The sequence below is a fragment of the Chiloscyllium punctatum genome, chromosome 48, assembly GCF_047496795.1.
Source record: "Chiloscyllium punctatum isolate Juve2018m chromosome 48, sChiPun1.3, whole genome shotgun sequence".
NCBI lineage: Eukaryota > Metazoa > Chordata > Chondrichthyes > Orectolobiformes > Hemiscylliidae > Chiloscyllium > Chiloscyllium punctatum.
Window position 1 is genome coordinate 18244463 of NC_092786.1, and position 22466 is coordinate 18266928.

The 22466-nt window shown below is 42.7% G+C and overlaps 1 protein-coding gene across 1 annotated transcript in view; it reads right to left on the bottom strand.

The window, feature by feature from the left end:
* LOC140468760 (hepatoma-derived growth factor-related protein 3-like) overlaps window positions 1–22466 on the bottom strand; it is a 129557-nt gene that overhangs the window by 59530 nt on the left and 47561 nt on the right. Inside the window, exon 2 of the mRNA XM_072564782.1 lies at window positions 243–319. Coding sequence (XP_072420883.1) covers window positions 243–319 — 77 coding nt within the window. The remainder of the gene's footprint in view (window positions 1–242; window positions 320–22466) is intronic.

Genomic DNA, 22466 nt, shown 5'->3' on the forward strand with positions numbered 1-22466 from the left:
TTGCCACCCAGAAATCATAATTTCACTAAAATCTGGATGGAGTTAACCCAAAATTTCAAATCTCTCACTGTACATTATTTACGTTTACAGACCAAATAAACTTGGTTAGAATATTTTCAAAGAGAAAGGTTTTCATTCAGATCCATTTAGACAGACTCACTTTCATAATAACGAAAATCTGTCATGCAATAAAATATACAACACTGACCGCCATCATCCTTTTACCTTTGAAGTGTACTTACGTCTCATGAGTTCCAAAGAAGAAAATAGGATATTTATTTGCTGGTGGTTTCACTGCTCCCTCTGGGAGCTCATCGATCTGTTGAGCAAGAGAAGAGGATTGAATATAATTAATACTGTCAACAGAAGCTTCCGTTGGACAACTTCAGATTTTCAATATCCACATGTTTATGGTTAAAAATCACACAACACCAGGTTATCGTCCAACAGGTTTAATTGGAAGCACACTAGCTTTCAGAGCGACGCTCCTTCATCAGGTGATTGTGGAGGGTTCAATCCTAACAGAATTTACAGCAAAAATTTACAGTGTGATGTAACTGAAATTATACATTGAAAAATTGATTGTCTATTAAGCCTTTCATCTGTTAGGATACAGTGATGGTTTCACTTCTTTCATTAGATTCCGCACAGTATGGAAACAAGCCCTTCTGCCCAACAAGTCCACAGCGACCCTCTGAAGAGTAACCGACCCAAACCCAATTCCCTCTGACTAAGGTACCTGACACTATGGGCAATTTAGCATGGCCAATTCACCTGACCTGGACTTTATTTTGGAGTCAAGAGATGCGAAAAGTTAACCAAGCTCACAGGTTTTCACACTCCTCGATGCTCAACTCAGAACATAGAACAGTACAGTACAGCACAGCACAGAACAGGCCCTTCAGCCCACAATGTTGTGCCAACCATTGATCCTCATTAATTAAATTTGCCAACTGTGGCTTACATGCATTTATATGAACGCTGAGACCAGACGGAGACACAAACCATTGAATCTAATTTATGTCAGCATTAGTTCAATCCTTTCTTCAGAAAACCTATTATATTTTCTTAGCACAGAGGTTGGAATTTTAACCCACCATCAAAAGATGAGATTAAAATTTCAAAGATCTAAAAGCTAACAATTAATGGGTTTAATAGAGGCAGGAACTAATTTGCTTTTGAGATGCTAATGATGCTGTGTGCTTCAATTTTGATCAGACTTACAGGAATAAGGTCCAGAGTTTCCACCTTTAATCACTGTGGTCTGGGTTTTGCAGGTGAATGGAGGTGCAAACAGCAGATTCATGAAAAGGCACCTCTCACTCATCGCTGTAAGACCAGGAAGAGCAAGAATGACCTTTCCTGGTTTTTTCTAGCCAATCTATTTTCCCCTGCTGTGATCGGACAAGCCAACACACAATCCCTACCCCTTGCCTCCTTTCTTTTTGCTCCTGAAGGACCCTTCTATCGCAGGGAGAAAGTGAGGACTGCAGACGCTGGAGATCAGAGTCAAAAAGTGTGGCACTGGAAAAGCACAGCCGGCCAGGCAGCATCCGAAGAGCAGGAGAATAGATGTTTCAAGCATAAGCTCTTCATCAGGAATGTCTACTATCACAAGGCTTTCCCTTTGCTAGCTGGTCCTGGACCTGTTTATTCACTGCATTTAGAGTCATAGTCATAGAGATGTACAGCATGGAAACAGACCCTTCAGTCCAACTATCTCAACCCAATCTAGTCCCACCTGCCAGCATCCGGTCCATATCCCTCCAAATCCTTCCTCTTCATATACCCATCCAAATGCCTCTTAAAATGTTGCAATTGTACCAGCCTCCACCACTTCCTCTGGCAGCTCATTCCATACACGTACCACCCTCTGCTTGAAAATGTTGCCCCTTAGGTCTCTTTTATATCTTTCCCCTCTCACCCTAAACCTATGCCCTCTAGTTCTGGACTCCCGACACCAGGAAAAAGACTTTGTCTATTTACCCTATCCATGCCCCTCATAATTTTGTAAACCTCTACAAGGTCACCCCTCTGCCTCTGATGCTCCAGGGAAAACAGCCCCAGCCTGTTCAGCCTCTCCCTATAGCTCAAATCCCCCAACCCTGGCAACATCCTTGTAAATCTTTTCTGAACCCTTTCAAGTTTCACAACATCTTTCCGATAGGAAGGAGACCAGAATTGCACACAATATTCCAACAGTGGCCTAACCAATTTCTGGGGTTTTAGACCCATAGCCCACAAAGCATGTCCTCTCTCACATCTCTGATCAACACTACTCTGGACTGTCTCTTCTTGTATCCCACCCAGCACTCCATCCCCACCTTAATAAGGTGCCAGAGCCTCAGCCAGGCTTTCACGGGTACTTTGCAGATATGAATGATGGAAACACAAATTGGAAAAGATCACAGCAGACCCATCAGCTGTCCCTAGTACTTACAAAATATCATATTCCATACCTATAAAACACTTGCTTTATGTTGTTTTTATCCCTGCACAAGACGTAGGCAACACTAACAAATTAAGTATTTGTTGCCTATTCCTTATTGCCATTGACCTGTGTGACCTGTTCAGGCTGTTTCAGGCTTAACCACGTTGCTGTTGGTCTGACTGGGCAAGGACAGCAGATTTTTCTCCCTGGAGAGACATTAGTGAACCAGATGGACTTTTATGACAGTCGCAAGTCATAACATGGATGCTATTAGATTACCTTTTAGCTACAGATTTCTTTTTCACATTTGATTCAAATTTCATGAGTTGCCAGATACTTACTTACAATAATCCAATTCCATTCTGAGATTGCTGATTCAATTGTTTCCATCACAGACTACTGCATATATTGAACATCCCCATACAATAAGTAAGTCAATTGAAAGTTGTCTTTACGCCCGTGCTCCGGGAATGATCGAGCTTCACAGAGTTCCTCCACAAGTCTCAGAGGCACTTAGCATACACGTCATCCATGAATGCAGTCCATGGTATTCATTACTGGATACACCTTACTCAAGGAGCACTACCCTCTGATTGCATCATAGTGGGCAGGATTATTTTGTCGAGTCTTTGGATGTGAACATTTTGAACCAGCAATGAAAACAATGTCGATTGTCCATTTTTCAAAGTAAGAATCAAATATAATCATGTGTATTGATTATAATCTAAACACTTCAGATGGGGATCCCAGTGATCAGGTGGAATGCCAACTGACCATTTAATCTGATATTACTCTCTATTGACATCTTTGTCTCTTCTCCAATAACATTCTTGATTATTCAAGGATTGCTAAACCAAGGTTTATGCAGGGTAAGATAATAAGGCACGCCCCTAGGCTACCTAATGCTGCATTGTTGGTGTTAGTCTGAGTCACATGCAAGCCATCTAGCCAACTGAGCTAATCACTGCTCTCCCACCTCACTTCAACACTGATGTAAAGTATAATTCCATTAGAAGGAAAAGTGGTCTTGCATCCAATTTTATCAAATGCCAAGCATAGGTTAGAATAAAAAATACTCCATTATTACTTCCATTGGTTTCAGATTTAAATAATACAAACAGCCTTATTTGACAAAAATCTAAATTAGGAATTCTAAATCACATAAAAAACTGGAAGTGCTGGAGAAACTCAGCAGGTTTGGCAGCATCAGAGAAACAGAGCTGATGTTCTGAGTCTGATAGGAGTTATTTTCCCTATTCCAAAGGTGCGTCACACTGGACTTGAAATGTTAACTTTGTTCGTCTCTCTCTGAAAGTGCCACCAAACCTGCTCAATTTCTCAAGCACTTTTTGATTTTATTCCCAATCTCCAGCATCCGCAGTAGTTTGCTCCGATTTAAACCGAAATGACATATTTTAAATGATATGCATAGTCTTGCCACTTTTCACTGCAACATCCAAATGAACAGTTAAACTCAAGTCATGGAGCACGAAACACACCCTTTGGTCCAACCTATCCATTCTGACCAAGATTTGCAAACTAAACTAGTCCCATTTGCTTGCATTTAACCCATATCCCTTTAAACCTAACTATCCATGGAATCTAAAGCCTACTCAGTTTCCATTGGTGAAATTGTGGAACTGACCAGCTCTGGAAGAAAGCCCCTTGTTTCTACAAGTGGTCCTTCTTTCAAAATATGTTTGGGTGAGGGGGTGGAGAAGAGAGAGAGAGAGCGAGATCCTCCTCCATCCTACCTATATTACCAACATCCCAAACCTCCCTTTCCCCATGGTCTTCCTTGCCCCACGTGTCCCACCATACCACTCTCCTGACACCGTCAAGCTTCATCTTCCAAGGTCTTTTGCTCCCCACCTCCTGCCCCCTTCCAAAGCACTCTACTCCCCCACAATGTCCTCCAATCTTTTCACTAACATTTGACTGCTTGGAACCCTTTGACTAGCATTTTCACCACTCTAGGTGTTAGCACAGTTCTGAATTTCTGCATCTGCTGAGCATAAACCACTCAATTCAACCAAATCAACCCCTAGAATACAAGCAGCACATTTTTCAAAAAAAAAACACACTAACTGATATCTACTCAGAGGAAGTGAAGACTGCAGATGCTGGGAATCCTGATGAAGGGAGGGCTTATGCCCAAAACATTGATTCTCCTGCTCCTCAGATGCTGCCTGACCTGCTGTGCCTTTCCAGCACCACACTCTCGACACTAACTGACATCTGTCCATTAACAAAAATTGTGAAAAATTATGCTATTAAAATGTTAAGGATGATCGTGGAAACAAATATATATTGAGATTTTATTCAGTAAAATGTGCATCAAAGTAGTGGAACCAAGCTTAGACATTTATTGTGTATTACTGACTCAAATCAAACCACTGAATACATTTCAAATGCAAGAGTTTTCCATGCAATCCCAGTAAGTCTCTTTGACAGGCCAAAAATCCAAGAAACAGCAACTGTGTGAAGGGCAGTCAGTTACAACAGATGGCTAATTAAAACTAAAATGTAGGTGATTTGATCAGAGTTTATCCTCATGATTTGTCATCAAATTCATTAAAATATTGAAATCCAACTGTTGGGAAAATGGGGCACCTGGCAGCTGAAAGCAGAGAAACAATTACTTGCCCATCCATTGGCTGATGAAATTTTCAGGCAAGCTGCAAATAAACAGTGACTACTGCTTCCTGCAGCAGATGTGAGCCTGAATTTACAAAGAGTGGTTCTACTTCAGTTGCAAGAACTTGTTGGTAATTTTCAGCATCAGTTTGTAGAACTTGAGCTGTACACAATCTTCCTGGTGACATCAGTCTTCAGCTGCCTAACTAAATATATACTACTAACTTCCATTGCCTTTGGATTTATCTTTCATTTCTTTACTCACACCATATCTAGCTCCTATTCAAGTTTCATGTGTGTGTAATGTTAGCTGTAACCTCATGAGCCTAAGGAAGGTACGTTTAGTGTGATGGTTGATTTATGTGTAAGTGTGCGTCAGTTATTTCAAAAAACATTAATTGCTAACTGGTGCCTGCTGTTTCGTTGCAACAATTTGAATACTGTGCTTTTTAAATAAATTCATGCTTTCCTGTATATATTGGCTTTAATCTTAATGGACGGTTGGGAACTATTGAGGAAAGATAAAGATAAGATACTGCCAATGCTGGAAGTGCTAACCAGAGAATGTTAAAGAAACTCAGCAGGTCTGGTCGCATCTGTGGAGAAAAAGATACAGTTAACGTTTCGAGTCTGGTAAAACTCTTCTTTAGAAGTTCTGAAGAAGTCAGACTTAACTTTCTCTCTCTTCACAGACGCAGCTACATCTGTAATTAATGAAATAAATGAAGAATTTTTAAAGTTCTGTTTCTAAAGTCTAACTAGTGCATATGTCAATAAAGACACAGAAGGCAACTGACTCCATCATATAAATGATCTATTCAGAATAGAAAAGGAGTCTAAAACTAAAAAAAAAACAAAATGCAGTCCTCAAGAAAATTGCAACAAAATCCCTCGATATATTGTGTCCTGGTTTGGGTAGCATTCATTCTCTTTAGTGGCCTGTTGCTGACCATTAAATGCACCCCCTTTTACAATGACCAAGAGGAGATGATTTTCTCTTTCACTACTCCATGGTTCACAACATAAATTTAATTGTTTTACCCAGTTCCTGCTGTAGTCAATCATATGCTTTATCCATATTAGAATTAAAATAAAATTAGGTTTCTTTCATAAAACGCACATTATTGATTTGTGAAAAAAACCCAGAACTTATTGAGTGAAAATGCAAAACTGGTTAACCCACTTAGTTTGTAACATGAAAATATAAGGGTAAAGGAAAAAGAAAATCAATCTCTCTCTCTTTTGACAAGATATATTGGAAAATGTAGGCAGATGTCACCAAATAGACAGTCGTCTCTGGGATCTTGGCAGACACAGTTTGCTCAGGAAACATAGTATTGAAAAACTGTTTAATTGCTCTTCTAGAGGAAATTCAGGACTCACAATAAGAATTATTTTTTTCAGAAACAGGAGAGTTGAGTCGGGTGCTTCTTGCCTTTGGAAGGCTGGTCACCAACTATTTGAAATAGTATCCAAAACATATACTGCAACCTGACACTAAACTGAAGTAGGTGGTCATCAGTAAGCAAACAATTACCAAGAAATGCCTCATCAAAAAGTTCCACTCTCCTTTCAATTTCTTTCAAAAAAATAATTGGAGTATGCACAATCCTTGAAAAAGTCCACAAAGATGATTAAATATGAAGCCATTGTAACATCTCTCATTGTGCTCCTTTCTCTTTTGCCACTTTGTTTATACCTTTCCACCACCCTTGGCTTGCTGGGTTTTCTCGATCCCTAGCATTCCCAAAATGGGACAGCCTCTCCTCAGCATTGACTGTGTTCCCAAGTCGGGTAGAATGTGCAAACTCTACACAGTCAACCAAGGGTGGAATCGAACCCACATCCCTGGCGCTGTGAGGCAGCAGTGTCAACTACTGTGCCACTGTAAGCAAGTGATTAGGTACTGCATAGGGCATGCAGGGTTAGTGGTGTCAGGAGTTGGGGAGGGTGACAGTGAGGGAGGGAAGATGTTGCAGAGTATAACGAGAGTGGTGGTGCATGAGCCTTGGTGGGAGGGGCCCAGTAGCAGAGATAAAGTGTGAGGTATCAGCGAGAAGGTAGTGCTACACATGCTGACAATGGAGAAGCTCATTGAGGGCAATACATTCCTTTAAATGGCTATGACTGCAATGACCCAGGAGGCAACCTTGGATCAGGCTGGTATGGCCTGGTGTCATGGTCTCTTCTGCTCGTCTCACAAGTAGTGGAAATCCCACGTGTGGACCACGCCATCCACTAGATACTGCCCAATAAGTAGGCTTCAATTTGCCTTGTCTGGGGAAAATATCAGTTCCACACTGACAGAATTTGCCCAGGTGCACAAAGGATGGCTATGGCGCTAAAGTTACCAGTCCATTCCGGGATATCCCAGCAATGGGGAGTTGCTCCGGATATAGCAAATGGTAGAATGAGGCGAGAATCATGTGACAAGGACCAGGTTGGTAGTTAATGGGTCAAGTTTGGTCAGATATGGAGAGAGAGCTCACAAAGTCTTGCACAGAGAAATCCTCCGTGAAACTCAACAAAACTGATGTTTAGCCATAAAAATGTCACGTGGAGCCCATTACTTTGTTTAATTACTGAAAATCTCAATGCGATATCCTTGGTGTACTTTACATGTGCCACTTTTATGACCAAGGACATTGAGAAAATATCTCTCTGAGAAACTACACAGCAGCGTTTACAATTCTACTCACATGAGAATTTGTGGGGAAACCACAAAACTTAGAAGTAATTTAGTTAACTAAAAGAAGAAAGGAAATACAAGTTCTTTCATTCTCTGGAACCCATTCTGTGGATCGTGACAGAGTTCCTGCTGGTTATGTTTCAGCAAGAGTTTAATTGTACCTACACCAGCAATAGGAATAATTTTTAAAGCAGTGCGTCGGGAATGATCACAATTAATTCAAATTACCTCAAGTAATTTGCAGTGATAAAAGATGATAAGATTACAGAGTCACACAGCACAAAAACAGACCCTTCGGTCCAACCAGTCCATGCCAATCATAATCCCAAATTAAACTAGTTGCACCTGCCTGTGCTTGGCCCATATCATTCCAAACACTTCTTACTCATGAATTTATCAAAATGTCTTTTAAACATTGTCACTGTACCTGCATAGACCATTTCCACTGGATGTTCATTCTACACACGAACCACTGTGTAAAAAAATTGCTTCTCATGTCTTTTTTAAATCCTTCTCCTCTCACCTTAAAAGTATGCCCCCTATTCTTGAAATTCAACACTCTACAGAAAAGATGGCTGCCATTCACCTTATCTATACCTCTTGTGGTTTTATGAACCTCTACAGTCCAGTGTTAAAAAAAAAGTCCCAGCCTATCCAGCCTCTCCTCATAACTCAAATCCTCCATTCACGCAACGTCCTGGTAAACCTTTTCTGAACCTCCTCCAACTTAATTATTTCCTCCAGATAACAGGGTGACCAGAACTGAACACAGTACTCCAGAAGAGACTGTCCAGAACACTTTGGGCCAAATCTTCCTGTAGGCCAGGGAAACCCCATCCCTGCACTTTCACAGGCGTGCAAACTGTACACTTGAGCCACATGTGACATGATATACCATCCTGGGTTTTCACACTTTCACGGTTACAAGGCAGGTTGTGAGATGTGCTGCAGTGAGAGTGAGCAATGTGGACATAACAAGCTCTGTCCTTTGGAATTCCAACCTGGATTTTCCCAACAGGTTCCAAATTTCCATTAAATCTCAACAAAGGTGGTTTTCTGTGTACGAACATGAGCAATTTGAACTTTCTGGACAAAATCAGACTTCCTTCTGCATTCTTGACCTTGTATCAGTTTCCCTGGACTTTTGTGCAGGTTGGGATGACTAGTGTGCAAAACACACACCCATCAAGTCTGGATTGAAAAGTAGGAAAAAAAAACTGGATTTCACCTGCATGTCATTTTTGTCTGGACATATGGGAATTGGAATTCCTTTGAAAACCATTAGATTTGAGAGCTTGTGAAGAAAATGGAAAACCTGTTCTGGAGTCTGGGACACCTTGAAAGGTCAATATTTTCACACCTTCAAATACCACTATTAGATAATGCATTCTAACATAGATGCAGTTTTAAAAAAGTGATCTACCATAGGGATTTGTCCTGCAGTTGAGCCTTATATTGATTAGTCTTGTACTACTTGTTCACATATGTGTGCTTTACCAATTAATATATGAGCATAATGCAATGAAACTGTTACAAAATGCCCTGCCAGCCTGTGCTGTCATCTGTTCCAGTGATTGAAATGTCACTGGCTGATGAAAAAAAAAATCAACACTTGAAAAGTATTGCAACCTATTCCCTTAAACTGACTGAAGGAACTGTACTTTAAAATTGAAATGAGCGCTTGCTGTGTATGCTGTTTATCCCTTTCAAGAGAGCAGTCTATTGTTTGAATGGCTGTGGTCATGATCCTTTTATCCTGGGGAAGTATGTAGCTCAGTGGTTAGCACTGCTGCCTCACAGTGCTAGGGACCCGGGTTCAATTCCAGCCTCACGCACTGTCTGCGTGGAGTTTGCGCAAAACCTCCTCCACCTGCCCCCAGTCTGCGTGGGCTTCCTGCAGGTACCCCCGTTTCCTCCCACACTCCAAAGATGTGCAGGTTAAGTGAATTGGAGGCGTAGTGGACAGCAAAACTCAATGAGATCAGAGTGGCAGATGAGTTTAATTTGGATCAATGCGAGGCGCTACATTTTGGGAAAGCAAATCTTAGCAGGCCTTATACGCTTAATGGTAAGGTCCTAGGGAGTGTTGCTGAACAAAGAGACCTTGGAGTGCAGGTTCATAGCTCCTTGAAAGTGGAGTTACAGGTAGATAGGATAGAGAAGGCGGTGTTTGGTATGCTTGCCTTTACTGGTTAGAGTATTGAGTACAGGAGTTGGGAAGTCATGTTGCAGCAGTACAGGACATTGGTTAGGCCACTGTTGGAATATTGCATGCAATTCTGGTCTCCTTCCTATTGGAAGGATGTTGTGAAACTTGAAAGGGTTCAGAAAAGATTTACAAGGATGTTGCTAGGGTTGGAGGATTGAGCTATAGGGAGAGGCTAAACAGGCTGGGGCTGTTTTCTCTGGAGCGTCGAAGACTGTGGGGTGACCTCAGAGGTTTATAAAATCATGAGAGGCATGGATAGGTCTTTTCCTTGGAGTGGGGGAGTCCAGAATGAGAGGGCATAGGTTTACTGTGAGAGGGGAAAGATATAAAAGGGACACAAGGGGCAACTTTTTCACACAGAGGGTGGTACATGTATGGAATGAGCTATCAGAGGAAGTGGTGAAGGTTGGTACAATTGCAACATTCAAAAGACATTTGGATGGGTATATGAATAGGAAGGGTTTGGAGGGATATGGGCCGGGTGCTGGCAGGTGGGACTTGATTGGGTTGGGATATCTGGTCGGCATGGACGGGTTGGACCAAAAGGGTCTGTTTGCCTTTAGTATCAAGGACACAGAGGTTTTCATTAGATAGTGAGAAGCTTCTGTCCTAATGAATTAAAAATATTTTCGCAATAATTGCACACAATCTAGGGATTCTATATTGTGGTTATGAAGAATACACAGTGGAAGCAGGACAGAGTGGGGGCACAGAGTTGGTATGAAAGTTGTATTGGTGATCTGAAGGGGCATAGAGGATACTTATGGGGGTGAGAAGTGTCTGGGATATTAGATTAGATTACTTACAGTGTGGAAACAGGCCCTTCGGCCCAACAAGTCCACACCGCCCCGCCGAAGCGCAACCCACCCATACCCCTACATCTACCCCTTACCTAACACCACAGGCAATTTAACCTGGCCAATTCACCTGACCTGCACATCTTTGGACTGTGGGAGGAAACCGGAGCACCCGGAGGAAACCCACGCAGACAGGGGGAACGTGCAAACTCCACACAGTCAGTCGCCTGAGGCAGGAATTGAACCCGGGTCTCTGGCGCTGTGAGGCAGCAGTGCTAACCATTGTGCCACCGTGCCGCCCTTGATATACAGACCATCTGTGGGGAAATCGAAGATTGACAGGGGCATAGCTACTGCATGGTTAGAGGTGGCATGATCTGGCACCAAAGGTAAGGGAGGAAGTTTAAGGAGCCTTTATATACAAGGACACTGCATTGGAAAACAGGGGATAAGCTTCAATGAAACCTTGTCTGCACAGCCACATTGCTTATATACTTCAGCGGGAATCACAAACTGCACTGTGAACCCGAATGGTGTATGAAGTCACACACGCTGGATTATAGCAGAAATACGCAGATTGCATCCTTCCTGAGTCTAAGGGAAGGGTTGGCCCCAGGTATGGCAGTTTGCACATGAAAACATGCTTCTGCACTCCGCAAGAAATTCAAACCTTTATCTGCAGGAAACCAAAAATAAAAGGCCGTGGGGTACATTTGGACTTTGTGCAGTCCTGTAAAATAAGAATAAGTGAATCGGCAGCCCCTCTGGATTTCAGGACACCAAATTTGCTCTGTAAACCACAACATGCATTTTACAAAGTAAAAATGTCCAAAGGTGGTGAAAGGAAGCATAAAAGTGGATAGAGAAATCCATGAACTACAGCAGATGACTAAAAACTTGGGCAATAAAGTGGATTTTCTGGTGATCTCATACCTACACAATTGGAGCAGAAACACACCACTCAGTGCTTTAGAGCCTGCTCTGGGGCTCAATAATTCTACCTCAGCCCCATCTTAGACCATAAGACCCCAAGATATAGGAACAGAACTAGGTCATTCGGCCCATTGAGGCAGCTCCACCATTTCAATCTTGGCGGATATGTTTCTCAATCCCATTCACCTGCCTTCTCCCCTTACTAATCAAGAGCGTACCGATCCCTGTGAAATACAAAGCCTTCTGTGGCAATTAGTTCCACAGATTCGCCAGATTCTGGCTAAAGAAATGCTTCCCACCTCCGTTCTAAAGGGTTGCCCTTTCACTATGAGGCTGTGCCCTCAGGTTCAAGTCTCTCCCATGTCTTCTCCACACCCACTCTATCCAGGTCTCTCAGTGTTCTGTGAGTTTCAATGAAATCTCCTGTCATCCTTCTAAACTCCACTGAGGCCTCATCTGCTCCTCATATGACAAGTGCTTCAACCCCAGGATTATTTTTGATTTGGAGGTGCCGGTGTTGGACTTGGGTGTACAAAGTTAAAGAACACACAACACCAGGTTAGAGTGCGACAGGTTATATGAAAGCACTAGCCTTTGAAGTGCTGCTCCTTCATCAGGTGGATTATTCTTGTCAATTTCTTCTGGACCTTCCCCAATGTCAGCATACTTTTCCTTACAGGGCCCAAAGCTGTTCACAATATTCCTAATGTAGTCTGACCACACTATTTCATATCCCGAGGCTCCCTTAGAATTCAAAAATAGGCTCAATCCCAATACAAAATGACTGTGCCGATATAAATCTCCGGGATAGAAAAATCCCAAAGGTTCACAATTCACTGAATGAAAACATTTCAGCAACTCTGAAATGAGACTGTGAGCAACAGGGGAAACAATGTCTGTTCAATAGGATTGCCTCCCATTGTTCTAAATTCTAGGTCATAAAGACTTAGTTTACTCAATTATTCCTCAAGGGAGAATCGCCTCATCCTAGGAATTCAGTGCATTATAGAGACGGAAAAGGGTGAGGTCACAGGGGCACCTGAAAGCAAGGATTGGGCAGAGGTGTAGTGGAAAATAAGGGAAAAAATGTTATTTTCTTTTTTATTATTCTTCAAAGTTCCCCTTGTCTTTCTCTGCCATTAACAGACTATGGATTCCTGCACAAATTCCAACACTGATGCCTGTATAGCTAACAAGCCAAGGTAAGGCAACAAAGGTGGATTTCACTATATATTAGCATGTAGGATATTCTGAAATTTGGCCAATAGCTCAAACTTGAATTCTAAAAACAGGGGCTTCCAGAAATACAAAGTGAACACACGGCCTGACAACGTTTCCTGTAACCATGGTGCAACGCTGAAGAATATACTTATGATATTTATTTAACTTTTATAATCAAGGCTAAAAGAGTCTTCACATTGAGAACTTAATCTACTTCTGTTCATTAAACTGAGCCTTCACGCACACGCAAGTATAAAATAAATGAACTGCATTTTATAAAAGCACTTATGTGGAAAATTAATAAACAGAAAGAAAAATTATTTAAGTAGACTAAACAATGCATCGTGGTCTCTCAGTATTATGAATGAATCTATGAAAAAGTGTGGTTCCAAGTTTGCAGATGGTCAAAGCTCTGTGGGAGAGTGAATGCAAGGAGGATGCAGACAATGGTGTTGTTAGCTAAGTGTTAATGTGCAAATTAGTGCAGATCAAGGTCCAGTCTTCTATCTTCCTTTTTGTAAAAATGTACTTATGACATATGGGTATCACTGGCCAGGCCAGTGTCATGATTGTAGCGAAGTCAGCCAGCTTGACCTCAGAATACAAGTTCCCTGATTGGTCAAATCAGGGAACCGAAGGATATATTTCCATGTTGTATGACTCTATGATTGTTTAAGTGTAAATAAAGAGTGACGTGGTAATGGGATACCAGCCTCCGTGGAGTTATTTCAGGCAGCATTTATTACCTATCCTTATTTTCCCAGAACCAGTTAAGAGATATGGAGTAATAGAGATAGACAGCACAGAAACAGACCCTTTGGTCCAACTCATCCATGCTGACTAGATATCCTAATCTAATCTAGTCCCATTTGCCAGCACTTGGCCCACATCCCTCTAAACCCTTCCTATTCATATACCCATCCAGATGCCTTTTAAATGTTGTAATTGTACCAGCCTCCACCACTTCCTCTGGCAGCTCATTCCATAAACTCACCATGCTCTGCATGAAAAAGTTGCCCCTTATGTCCCTTTTACATCTTTCCCCTCTCACCCTAAACCCAAGCCCTCTATTTCTGGATTTCTCCACCCCAGGGAAAAGATCTTATCTATTTATCCTATCCAAGACCCTCATGATTTTATAAACCTCTACGGTCACCTCTCAGCCTCTGATGCTCCAGGGAAAACAGCCCCAGCCTGTTCAGCCTCCCCCAACAGCTCAAACTGTCCAACCCTGGCAACATCCTTGCAAATCGTTTCTGAACCCTTTAAAGTTTCACAACATCCTTCCGATAGGAAGGAGACCAGAACTGCACACAATATTCTAACAGTGGCTAACCGATGTCCTGCACTGCCACAACATGACCTCTCAACTCCTATACTTAATGTTCTGACCAATAAAGGAAAGATACCAAACACCTTCTTCACTATCCTATCTACCTGTAACTCCACTTTCAAGGAACTATGAGCCTGCACCCTATGGTCTCTTTGTTCAGCAACACTCCCCAGCACCTTAATATTAAGTGTATAAGTCCTGCCCTGAGTTGCCTTCCCAAAATGCAACAGCTCAGATTTATCTAAATTAAACTCCATCTGCCACTCCTCGGCCCATTGGCCCATCTGATTAAGATCCCATTATAATCTGAGGTAACCTTCTTTGCTATCCAATGCACTTCAATTTTGGTGTCACCTGCAAACTCACTAATTATACCTCCTATGTTCACATCCAAATCATTTATATAAATAACAAAAAGCAGTGAACCAATGGCACACCATTGGTCACAGGCCTCCAGTCTGAAAAGCAACCCTCCAGCACCACCCTCTATCTTCTACCTGTCAACCATATTGTTGTAAATCTGGAGTCACGTGTAGGCCAGACCAGATAAGGACAGCAGTTTCCTTCCCTAAAGAGGATCAGTGAACATGGAGGTCCTGGGCCTCCTTCACCACTGCTCCCTCACCACCAGACGCCTGGAGGAAGAACGCCTCATCTTCTGCCTTGGAACACTTCAACCCCAAGGCATCAATGTGGATTTCAACAGTTTCCTCATTTCCCCTTCCCCCACCTCACCCAAGTGCCAAACTTCCAGCTCAGCACTGTCCCCATGACTTGTCTGGACTTGTCCTACCTGCCTATGTCCTTTGCTAACTATCCACTCCACCCTCTCCTCCCTGACCTATCACCTTCATCCCCTCCCCTACTCACCCATTGTACTCTATGCTACTTTCTCCCCACCCCCACCCTCCTCTAGCTCATCTCTCCACGTTTCAGACTCACTGCCTTTATTCCTGATGAAGGGCTTTTGCCCGAAACGTCGATTTCGCTGCTACTTGGATGCTGCCTGAACTGCTGTGCTCTTCCAGCACCACTAATCCAGAATCCTTTTTTTTTCTCTGACAATTGACAATAATTTCATCGTCACTGTTAGACTCCTAAGTTCACATAATTATTCAATGCAAATTCTACCATCTGCCTTGGCAGGATTTGAACTGAACCCCAAGAAAATTACCAGGGTCTCTGGATTAATAGTTTAACGATAATACCACTAAGCTATCATCTCCCTTCTGTCAAATGGTACAACAATAATAAAGTTGTTGATGAACCATAGCAATGCATCTGAAGATATTTAAAAACCAAACCTTCCTTCCAAATACAAGTCTGTATTAAATTTTAGCTCTTGGTATCAAGTGGCAGAATTTCCTTTTTCATCACTTTGGGAAAATGTGCAAAACAGAAAATGCATATTCTGCAGTTGGCATTAATAGTTTTGGATAACATGCAATATATGGCACTGGGACACTAAGATTACACTTCCTACTGTTCTACATTTGGACCTTATGTTGAAGCAATTATGTCAGACAGATTTTTCCATCTGTTTCTGATTGCTACCACACTATTTGCTTCTGTCTGAACGGGGTTTCCAACAGGGATTTAGATAACTTAGACAAAACTGTACTTGGAGATACACACACATTCAGATCGTGGCTTCACTGTCAACTAGATTTGCTTTGCACTAACACTGCAGGGCTAGTTGAAAAGCCAGCTGAATTCAGAATTTGGTCCTGCTCTGATGACAGAGTAAAAGTTCTTGGATAAATTGCTCTCAGATTGGATCTTCACACCAAATCACTTTTAAGGTGGTGGTTATGATGATAAGCTACTTCCCTTTGATGTTGAGGGTGTTGTTTGACTGCACCTTAAGCATTGCTACTGTTTCTGTGCCAGCTAGTAATAAGTGCTCAGCAGGCTATGGAACCAAGGCATTTGACTGCAGTCACAACACAGATCAGCTAGGATCTCAGAGAAAGATGGGAGAGGCACAAGGAGACAAACAGCCAACTCTTGTTGCTATACTAACAAAATGCAATTTGAAAAGATAATGTTTTTTTCATGATGGGATTATTATTGGGTAAGCTGCATTTACCATCCATGCCCATGATAGATGCGGAGATCCAATCTGTTGCATTTCGCGGGTGGACCCAGAAACGTTAGGCAGGGAATTCCAATGACATTGACTCATCTTTCCCACCTTTATTGCTGGTTCTTTTTACATAACCCTTTTAGCAGTAAGCTTTCTTAAAATGGATTGCAAAACCGTATTGGGGCGTGCTATTTCCTCATCTGTACTTGAGCTGAGACCAGCAGCAAAGGAGCACAAGCTTTCACTTTGCTTCGAGAGTTTGTCTGCTTAAACAACCTTCATTTACTATGAGACTCCATAAACTAGCAAACAAAATATCCACGTAAAATTGTCAAAACTTCACAGTTTGTACGGTGTCCAGATCTGTAATAAATTGCTTGCCTGAGCCTTAAAGATGTTTCAAAGAGAAAATGTAATTGAATTTTAAATGGAGAGATGAATGGCTGTAAAAGAAAAACAAACATTCTTAATAAACAACCTTTGATTTTATTTCTAACAGTAACCAAAATTAAATCAACATAGCAGCTAAATATATCCTTTCAAATTAGAGCACACATACAAAAGACGATTTGCCTTGTTCTGCAGCCAATTGAATTGATTAAGTGCCTCAGTATTGGTGGAGGTCTCAAAACACACTTGTTAAGGGTTTAGAAAGTGGGACTCTCACTATTTCAAATTGTGTTAATGATTGTGTACTTTTGCTGTTGCACACAATTTAGTTTTGATTTATGGTAACTATACATCTGTATTCATCACCATTTGAGATTATAAGTTTTGTTAAAGTCTGTTGAAAATTGGGAAAAAAAAATTGGCTTCATCCTATAATTAGCCACATTGTACCTGATCATTGAAACTGCTCCTGTATGGCACACTAATTACCAGTTTGTGCTGTTAGCATCCAGTCATAATATAAGAGGAAAAAAAAACTCAAACAGCTTCGAAGAGGCATTTGCCACAGATTACACTCCCAAGTGCATTTTGGCACTGCTCTGTGAATTGAAATGTCAATTCAATGACTGTCTGTTTCCTGGGCATAAACAATTGTAAATATGGAGATTAGTTTAGCATGGTAAACACTGCTTACATAATGCAGAATATTAAAGCATGGGGTGTGTAAATTTGGATTAAACAAAGCCTTGGATTTTCACCGAGTCAATCTATGCTGTTTATCTAAAATGGGTCCAGTGTTCTGCCCCTATATTTGACAGAAATCATCTTCACTGGGAGTGTAAGGTGTGGGGAGGCTAAGTCAACTGCAGGAAGTGATTCACCATTGTGAGAAATCTGGACTCAGCAGGCTATTTGAACCCAGTGCTGATGGGCAGATAAGGCTTACAGAACTACCAAGTCATCAAACTATTTAAGTCCCCAGCTCTTCAAACAGTAAAAAACATTGAATTGAATTGAATTTATTGTTACATGTACCAAGGCACAGTGAAAAGCTTTGTCTTGTAAGCAATACAGGCAGATCACAGAGTTAAGTAGCACAGATAGTAAATAATAGGTAAACAGTGGCAGATACAGGCGAATGTTAAGAATTTGTGAGTCCATTCAGTATTCTGACAACAGTAGGGTAGAAACTGTTTCAAAACTGGCTGGTGCGTGTTCAGGCTTCTATACCTTCTCTCCAATGGTTGAGGTTGTACAAAATCTTGCCAGGGTGGGATGGATCTTTAAGAATGCTGGCGATCTTTCCTTGACAACGGGCCTGGTAGATGGATTCTATAGATGGGAGGTTGGCCTTTATGATTGCCCGGTTCTGGAAAAGTACAGCAGTTCAGGCAGCATCCGAGGAACCGGAAAATCCGACGTTTCGGGCAAAAGTCCTTCATCAAAAGTCCTTCAGGCAGAGTGCCTGAAGGGTGGAGAGATAAACGAGAGGAGGGTGGGGGTGGGGAGAAAGTAGCATAGAGTACAATAGGTGAGTGGGGGAAGGGATGAAGGTGATAAGTCAGGGAGGAGGGTGGGGGAAGGTAGCAAAGAGTACAATGAGTGGATGGGGGTGGGATGAAGCTGATAGGTCAGAGAGGAAGGTGGAGTGGATAGGTGGAAAAGAAGATAGGCAGGTAGGACAAGTCATGGGGACAGTGCTGAGCTGGAAGTTTGGAACTGTGGTGAAGTGGGGGAAGGGGAAATGAGGAAACTGTTGAAGTCCCTTGGGTTGAAGTGTTCCGAGGGGGAAGACGAGGCGTTCTTCCTCCAGGCGTCTGGTGGTGAGGGAGCGGCAGTGAAGGAGGCCCAGGACCTCCATGTCCTCGGCAGAGTGGGAGGGGGAGTTGAAATGTTGGGCCACAGGGCGGTGTGGTTGATTGGTGCGGGTGTCCCAGAGATGTTCCCTAAAGCGCTCTGCTAGGAGGCGCCCAGTCTCCCCAATGTAAAGGAGACCACATCGGGAACAACGGATACAATAAATAATATTGGTGGGTGTGCAGGTAAAACTTTGATGGATGTGGAAGGCTCTTTTAGGGCATTGGATAGAGGTGAGGGAGGAGATATGGGCGCAGCTTTTGCAATTCCTGTGGTGACAGGGGAAGGCGCCAGGACGGGAGGGTGGGTTGTAGGTGGGGCGTGGATAGAACCCCCCTGGTGCTCACCTTCCACCCTACCAACCTTCGCATAAACCAAATCATTCACCAACATTTCTGCCATCTCCAAATGGACCCCACCACCAGGGATATATTTCCCTTCCCACCCCTTTCTGTCTTCTGCAAAGACCGTTCCCTCCGTGGCTACCTGGTCAGGTCCATGCCCCCAAACAACCCACCCTCCTGTCCTGGCACGTTCCTCTGCTACCGCAGGAATTGCAAAACCTGCGCCCATACCTCCTCCCTCACCTCCATCCAATGCCCTAAAGGAGCCTTCCACATCCAAAGTTTTACCTGCACATCCACCAATATCATTTATTGTATCCGTTGCTCCCGATGCGGTCTCCTCTACATTGGGGAGACTGGACGCCTCCTAGCGGAGCGCTTTAGGGAACATCTCTGGGACACCCGCACCAATCAACCACACCGCCCCGTGGCCCAACATTTCTACTGCCCCTCCCACTCTGCCAAAGACATGAAGGTCCTGGGCCTCCTTCACTGCCACTCCCTCACCACCCGACGCCTGGAGGAAGAACACCTCATCTTCAACCTTGGAACATTTCAACCGCAGGGCATCAATGTGGACTTCAACAGTTTCCTCATTTCCCCTTCCTCCACTTCACCCCTGTTCCAAACTCCCAGCTCAGCACTGTCCCCATGACTTGTCCTACCTGCCTATCTTCTTTTCCACCTATCCACTCCACCTTCCTCTCTGACCTATCAGCTTCATCCCACCCCCATCCACCCACTGTACTCTTTGCTATCTTCCCCCACCCTCCTCCGTGACTTATCACCTTCATCCCCACCCCCACTAACCTATTGTACTCTATGCTACTTTCTCCCCACCCCCACCCTCCTCTCATTTACCTCTCCACCCTTCAGGCACTCTGCCTGTATTCCTGATGAAGGACTTTTGCCTGAAACGTCAGATTTTCCTGCTCCTTGGATGCTGCCTGAACTGCTGTGCTTTTCCAGCACCACTAATCCAGAATCTGGTTTCCAGCATCAGCAGTCATTGTTTTTACCTTTGTGACTGCCCGGGCCAAGTTCACCACTCTCTGTAACCGTCTCTGATCTTGAATGGTACAGTTGCCATACAAGGTAGTGAGTCCAGATTAGAGTGGTGCTGGAAAAGCACAGCAGGTCAGGCAGCAACCAAGGTGCAGAAAAATCAACGTTTCGGGCAGGAGTCATTCATCAGGAACGCCTGATCTGCTGTGCTTTTCCAGCACCACTCTAACCTTGACTCGAATCCCCAGTATCTGCAGTCCTCACTTTTGCCTATACCAGGTAGTGATACATCCAGACAGAATACTCTCGATGGCACACCTGTAGACGTTGGCAAGGGTATTCGCCGTCAAGCCAAATTTCCTCAGCTGCCAGAGGAAGAAGAGCCATTGTTGGGCCTTTGTAACCAATGCATCCACATGAAGAGTCCAAAAAAGCTTGTTGTGGATGATCACTCCCAGGAGATTGACACTCTCCATTCGTTCCATGCTGTTAATGTGTAGCGGGGCATGAGTAACATTCTGCCGGAAGTCAATAACGATTTTCTTGGTTTTGCCGGAATTGAGAGCTAAGTTATTCTCAGTGCACCATTTTTCCAGGTCTTCCGCCTCCCATCTGTAGTCAGTTTCGTTTCCATCTGAGATTTGACCGACTATGGTGGTGTCATCAGTGAAATTGTAAATGGCACTAGTCTGGTATTTGGCGATGCAGTCATGGGTATACAGCGGGTACAGTAGGGGGCTGAGTACGCACATTTGGGGTGTGTCTACTAGCCTGTGCAAGTTGAAATGAATCCGCTCAGTCAGTTATAATAGCCATTTGTTGATGTAACCCTAAGTGCTATCACTAATGTTTGGCTGTTTTCACTGTCTATCATAACTGTAGTGGACAAATCAAAGTGCTTATGATTGATTGTCTTTGACGCAGATGTCCAGTTGGAACTTCCAAAACTTCTACACCTCCACACTCCACCAAGACAGTCTGAAGATTCTCGCAAAGGAGATCCAAAAATGTCCTCATCCATTTCTACCTTCCTCCACCTGAGTAATCTTGTTCTCTTATTGATTTCTCCTTTAAGTTGACTCACCTCCTCCAAGTAAAATGGCATTAAGAGCCCGTGTGGAACCCAGTTACTTGTTTTTTTAATTTATGTACCACGTTCCTGTTTTTGTCCTACTTTTCAATGACTGTTTTGCTGTGCTACCTGCTACTGTCTGGAACCATTAGAATTAAAACAGTTAGTTTTCAAATTCCACCACTCTCTGACCTGACCCATTTCCGGCTTATCTTTTCTTGAAGTCTTTGCCTTCAATTCTGAGCACAGATTGTCCACTTACATTGATTACATTATATTTATTTGGTGACAATTTGCATCCCAGCTAGATGCTCAACCTAGCTGGATGAAGAGGCAGATGCTGGATTCTCACTGATCACTGCGAGATGTTTAGCATGTATGAAGTGATGAGCACATGTCTGCGACACTATGCCTGCCTTTTCTCTTTATAAATACTGTTGGAGCATCTGACTACTTCTTCAGCCCCCTGAATTCAAATTTCCAGCATTTAAAATAGTCATCGGTATCAGATGGTGAAGAGGCAGGTAGGCATTAAATTACAGCTGTTACAATTGGTTAGTACAGTAAACAGATTTTAATGAGCTTAAAATCACTTATTTCCATTGCTTTGGGTTTTTATGCAATACACTACATAGGAAATATGCAAAAGAAATTCTGACATTGTTCAGTGAGGGAAAAGCTTTGTTGATGTGTGATATTCGTGTTTCATTATGACTTGCTAAAAGGCAACAAGCCCCACTCTAAAGTGCTCTTCCCTCCTTCAAACCCATCCTAACATGCTAGAATGCAAATTGATAAGAATACAGCAAGGTTAACAAGACATCTGGGACCGCAGTTACTGGCTGAGCCAATACTCACTTCTAATGAAGGACTAAGCCAGAGATAGAGAATTTATGGAGAAGGAAATAAAGTGAATTAGAGTCAAATCAGGTACAAAGAGGACTGAAGATGGACATGTACTGTAAATGAAGAGAGAGGAGAGAAAAGCTTAGAACAAAGAGTAAGGCATTTTTCTCAAGATCTTGAGAAATAATTTACCAATTGCATAAAAGATCCCCAAGTTTAAACTGTTACTTTTCTGGGGGGGGGGGGGGGGGGGGGAAGAGATTAAGTGGCATTGCTGAATCAGAAACCTGCTCATTATAAACATTAATTACCAGTTGCACCTCTCTTGATGTGATTCCTTGGCTATTTATATCCAAATACAGCAATATTATTCAAAACTCGAGTGGGGTGAAGGCAAGCTTCTGTTTTTTCAGAGCAAAACCACCAAGTGGCACAACTCGCCCAGCAATTTGTGGCAATACTTAACTTACAGAGCCCCTCTTTCTCACCACAAGTTGATGGATGACTTTCACATACATAATGGTAACTGTCACCAAACTTGTGATTATCCAGGCCCAGCAAGACTGAAGAATCCACAAACCTTATGTACATTGACATAGAATGCATATTCTCATTC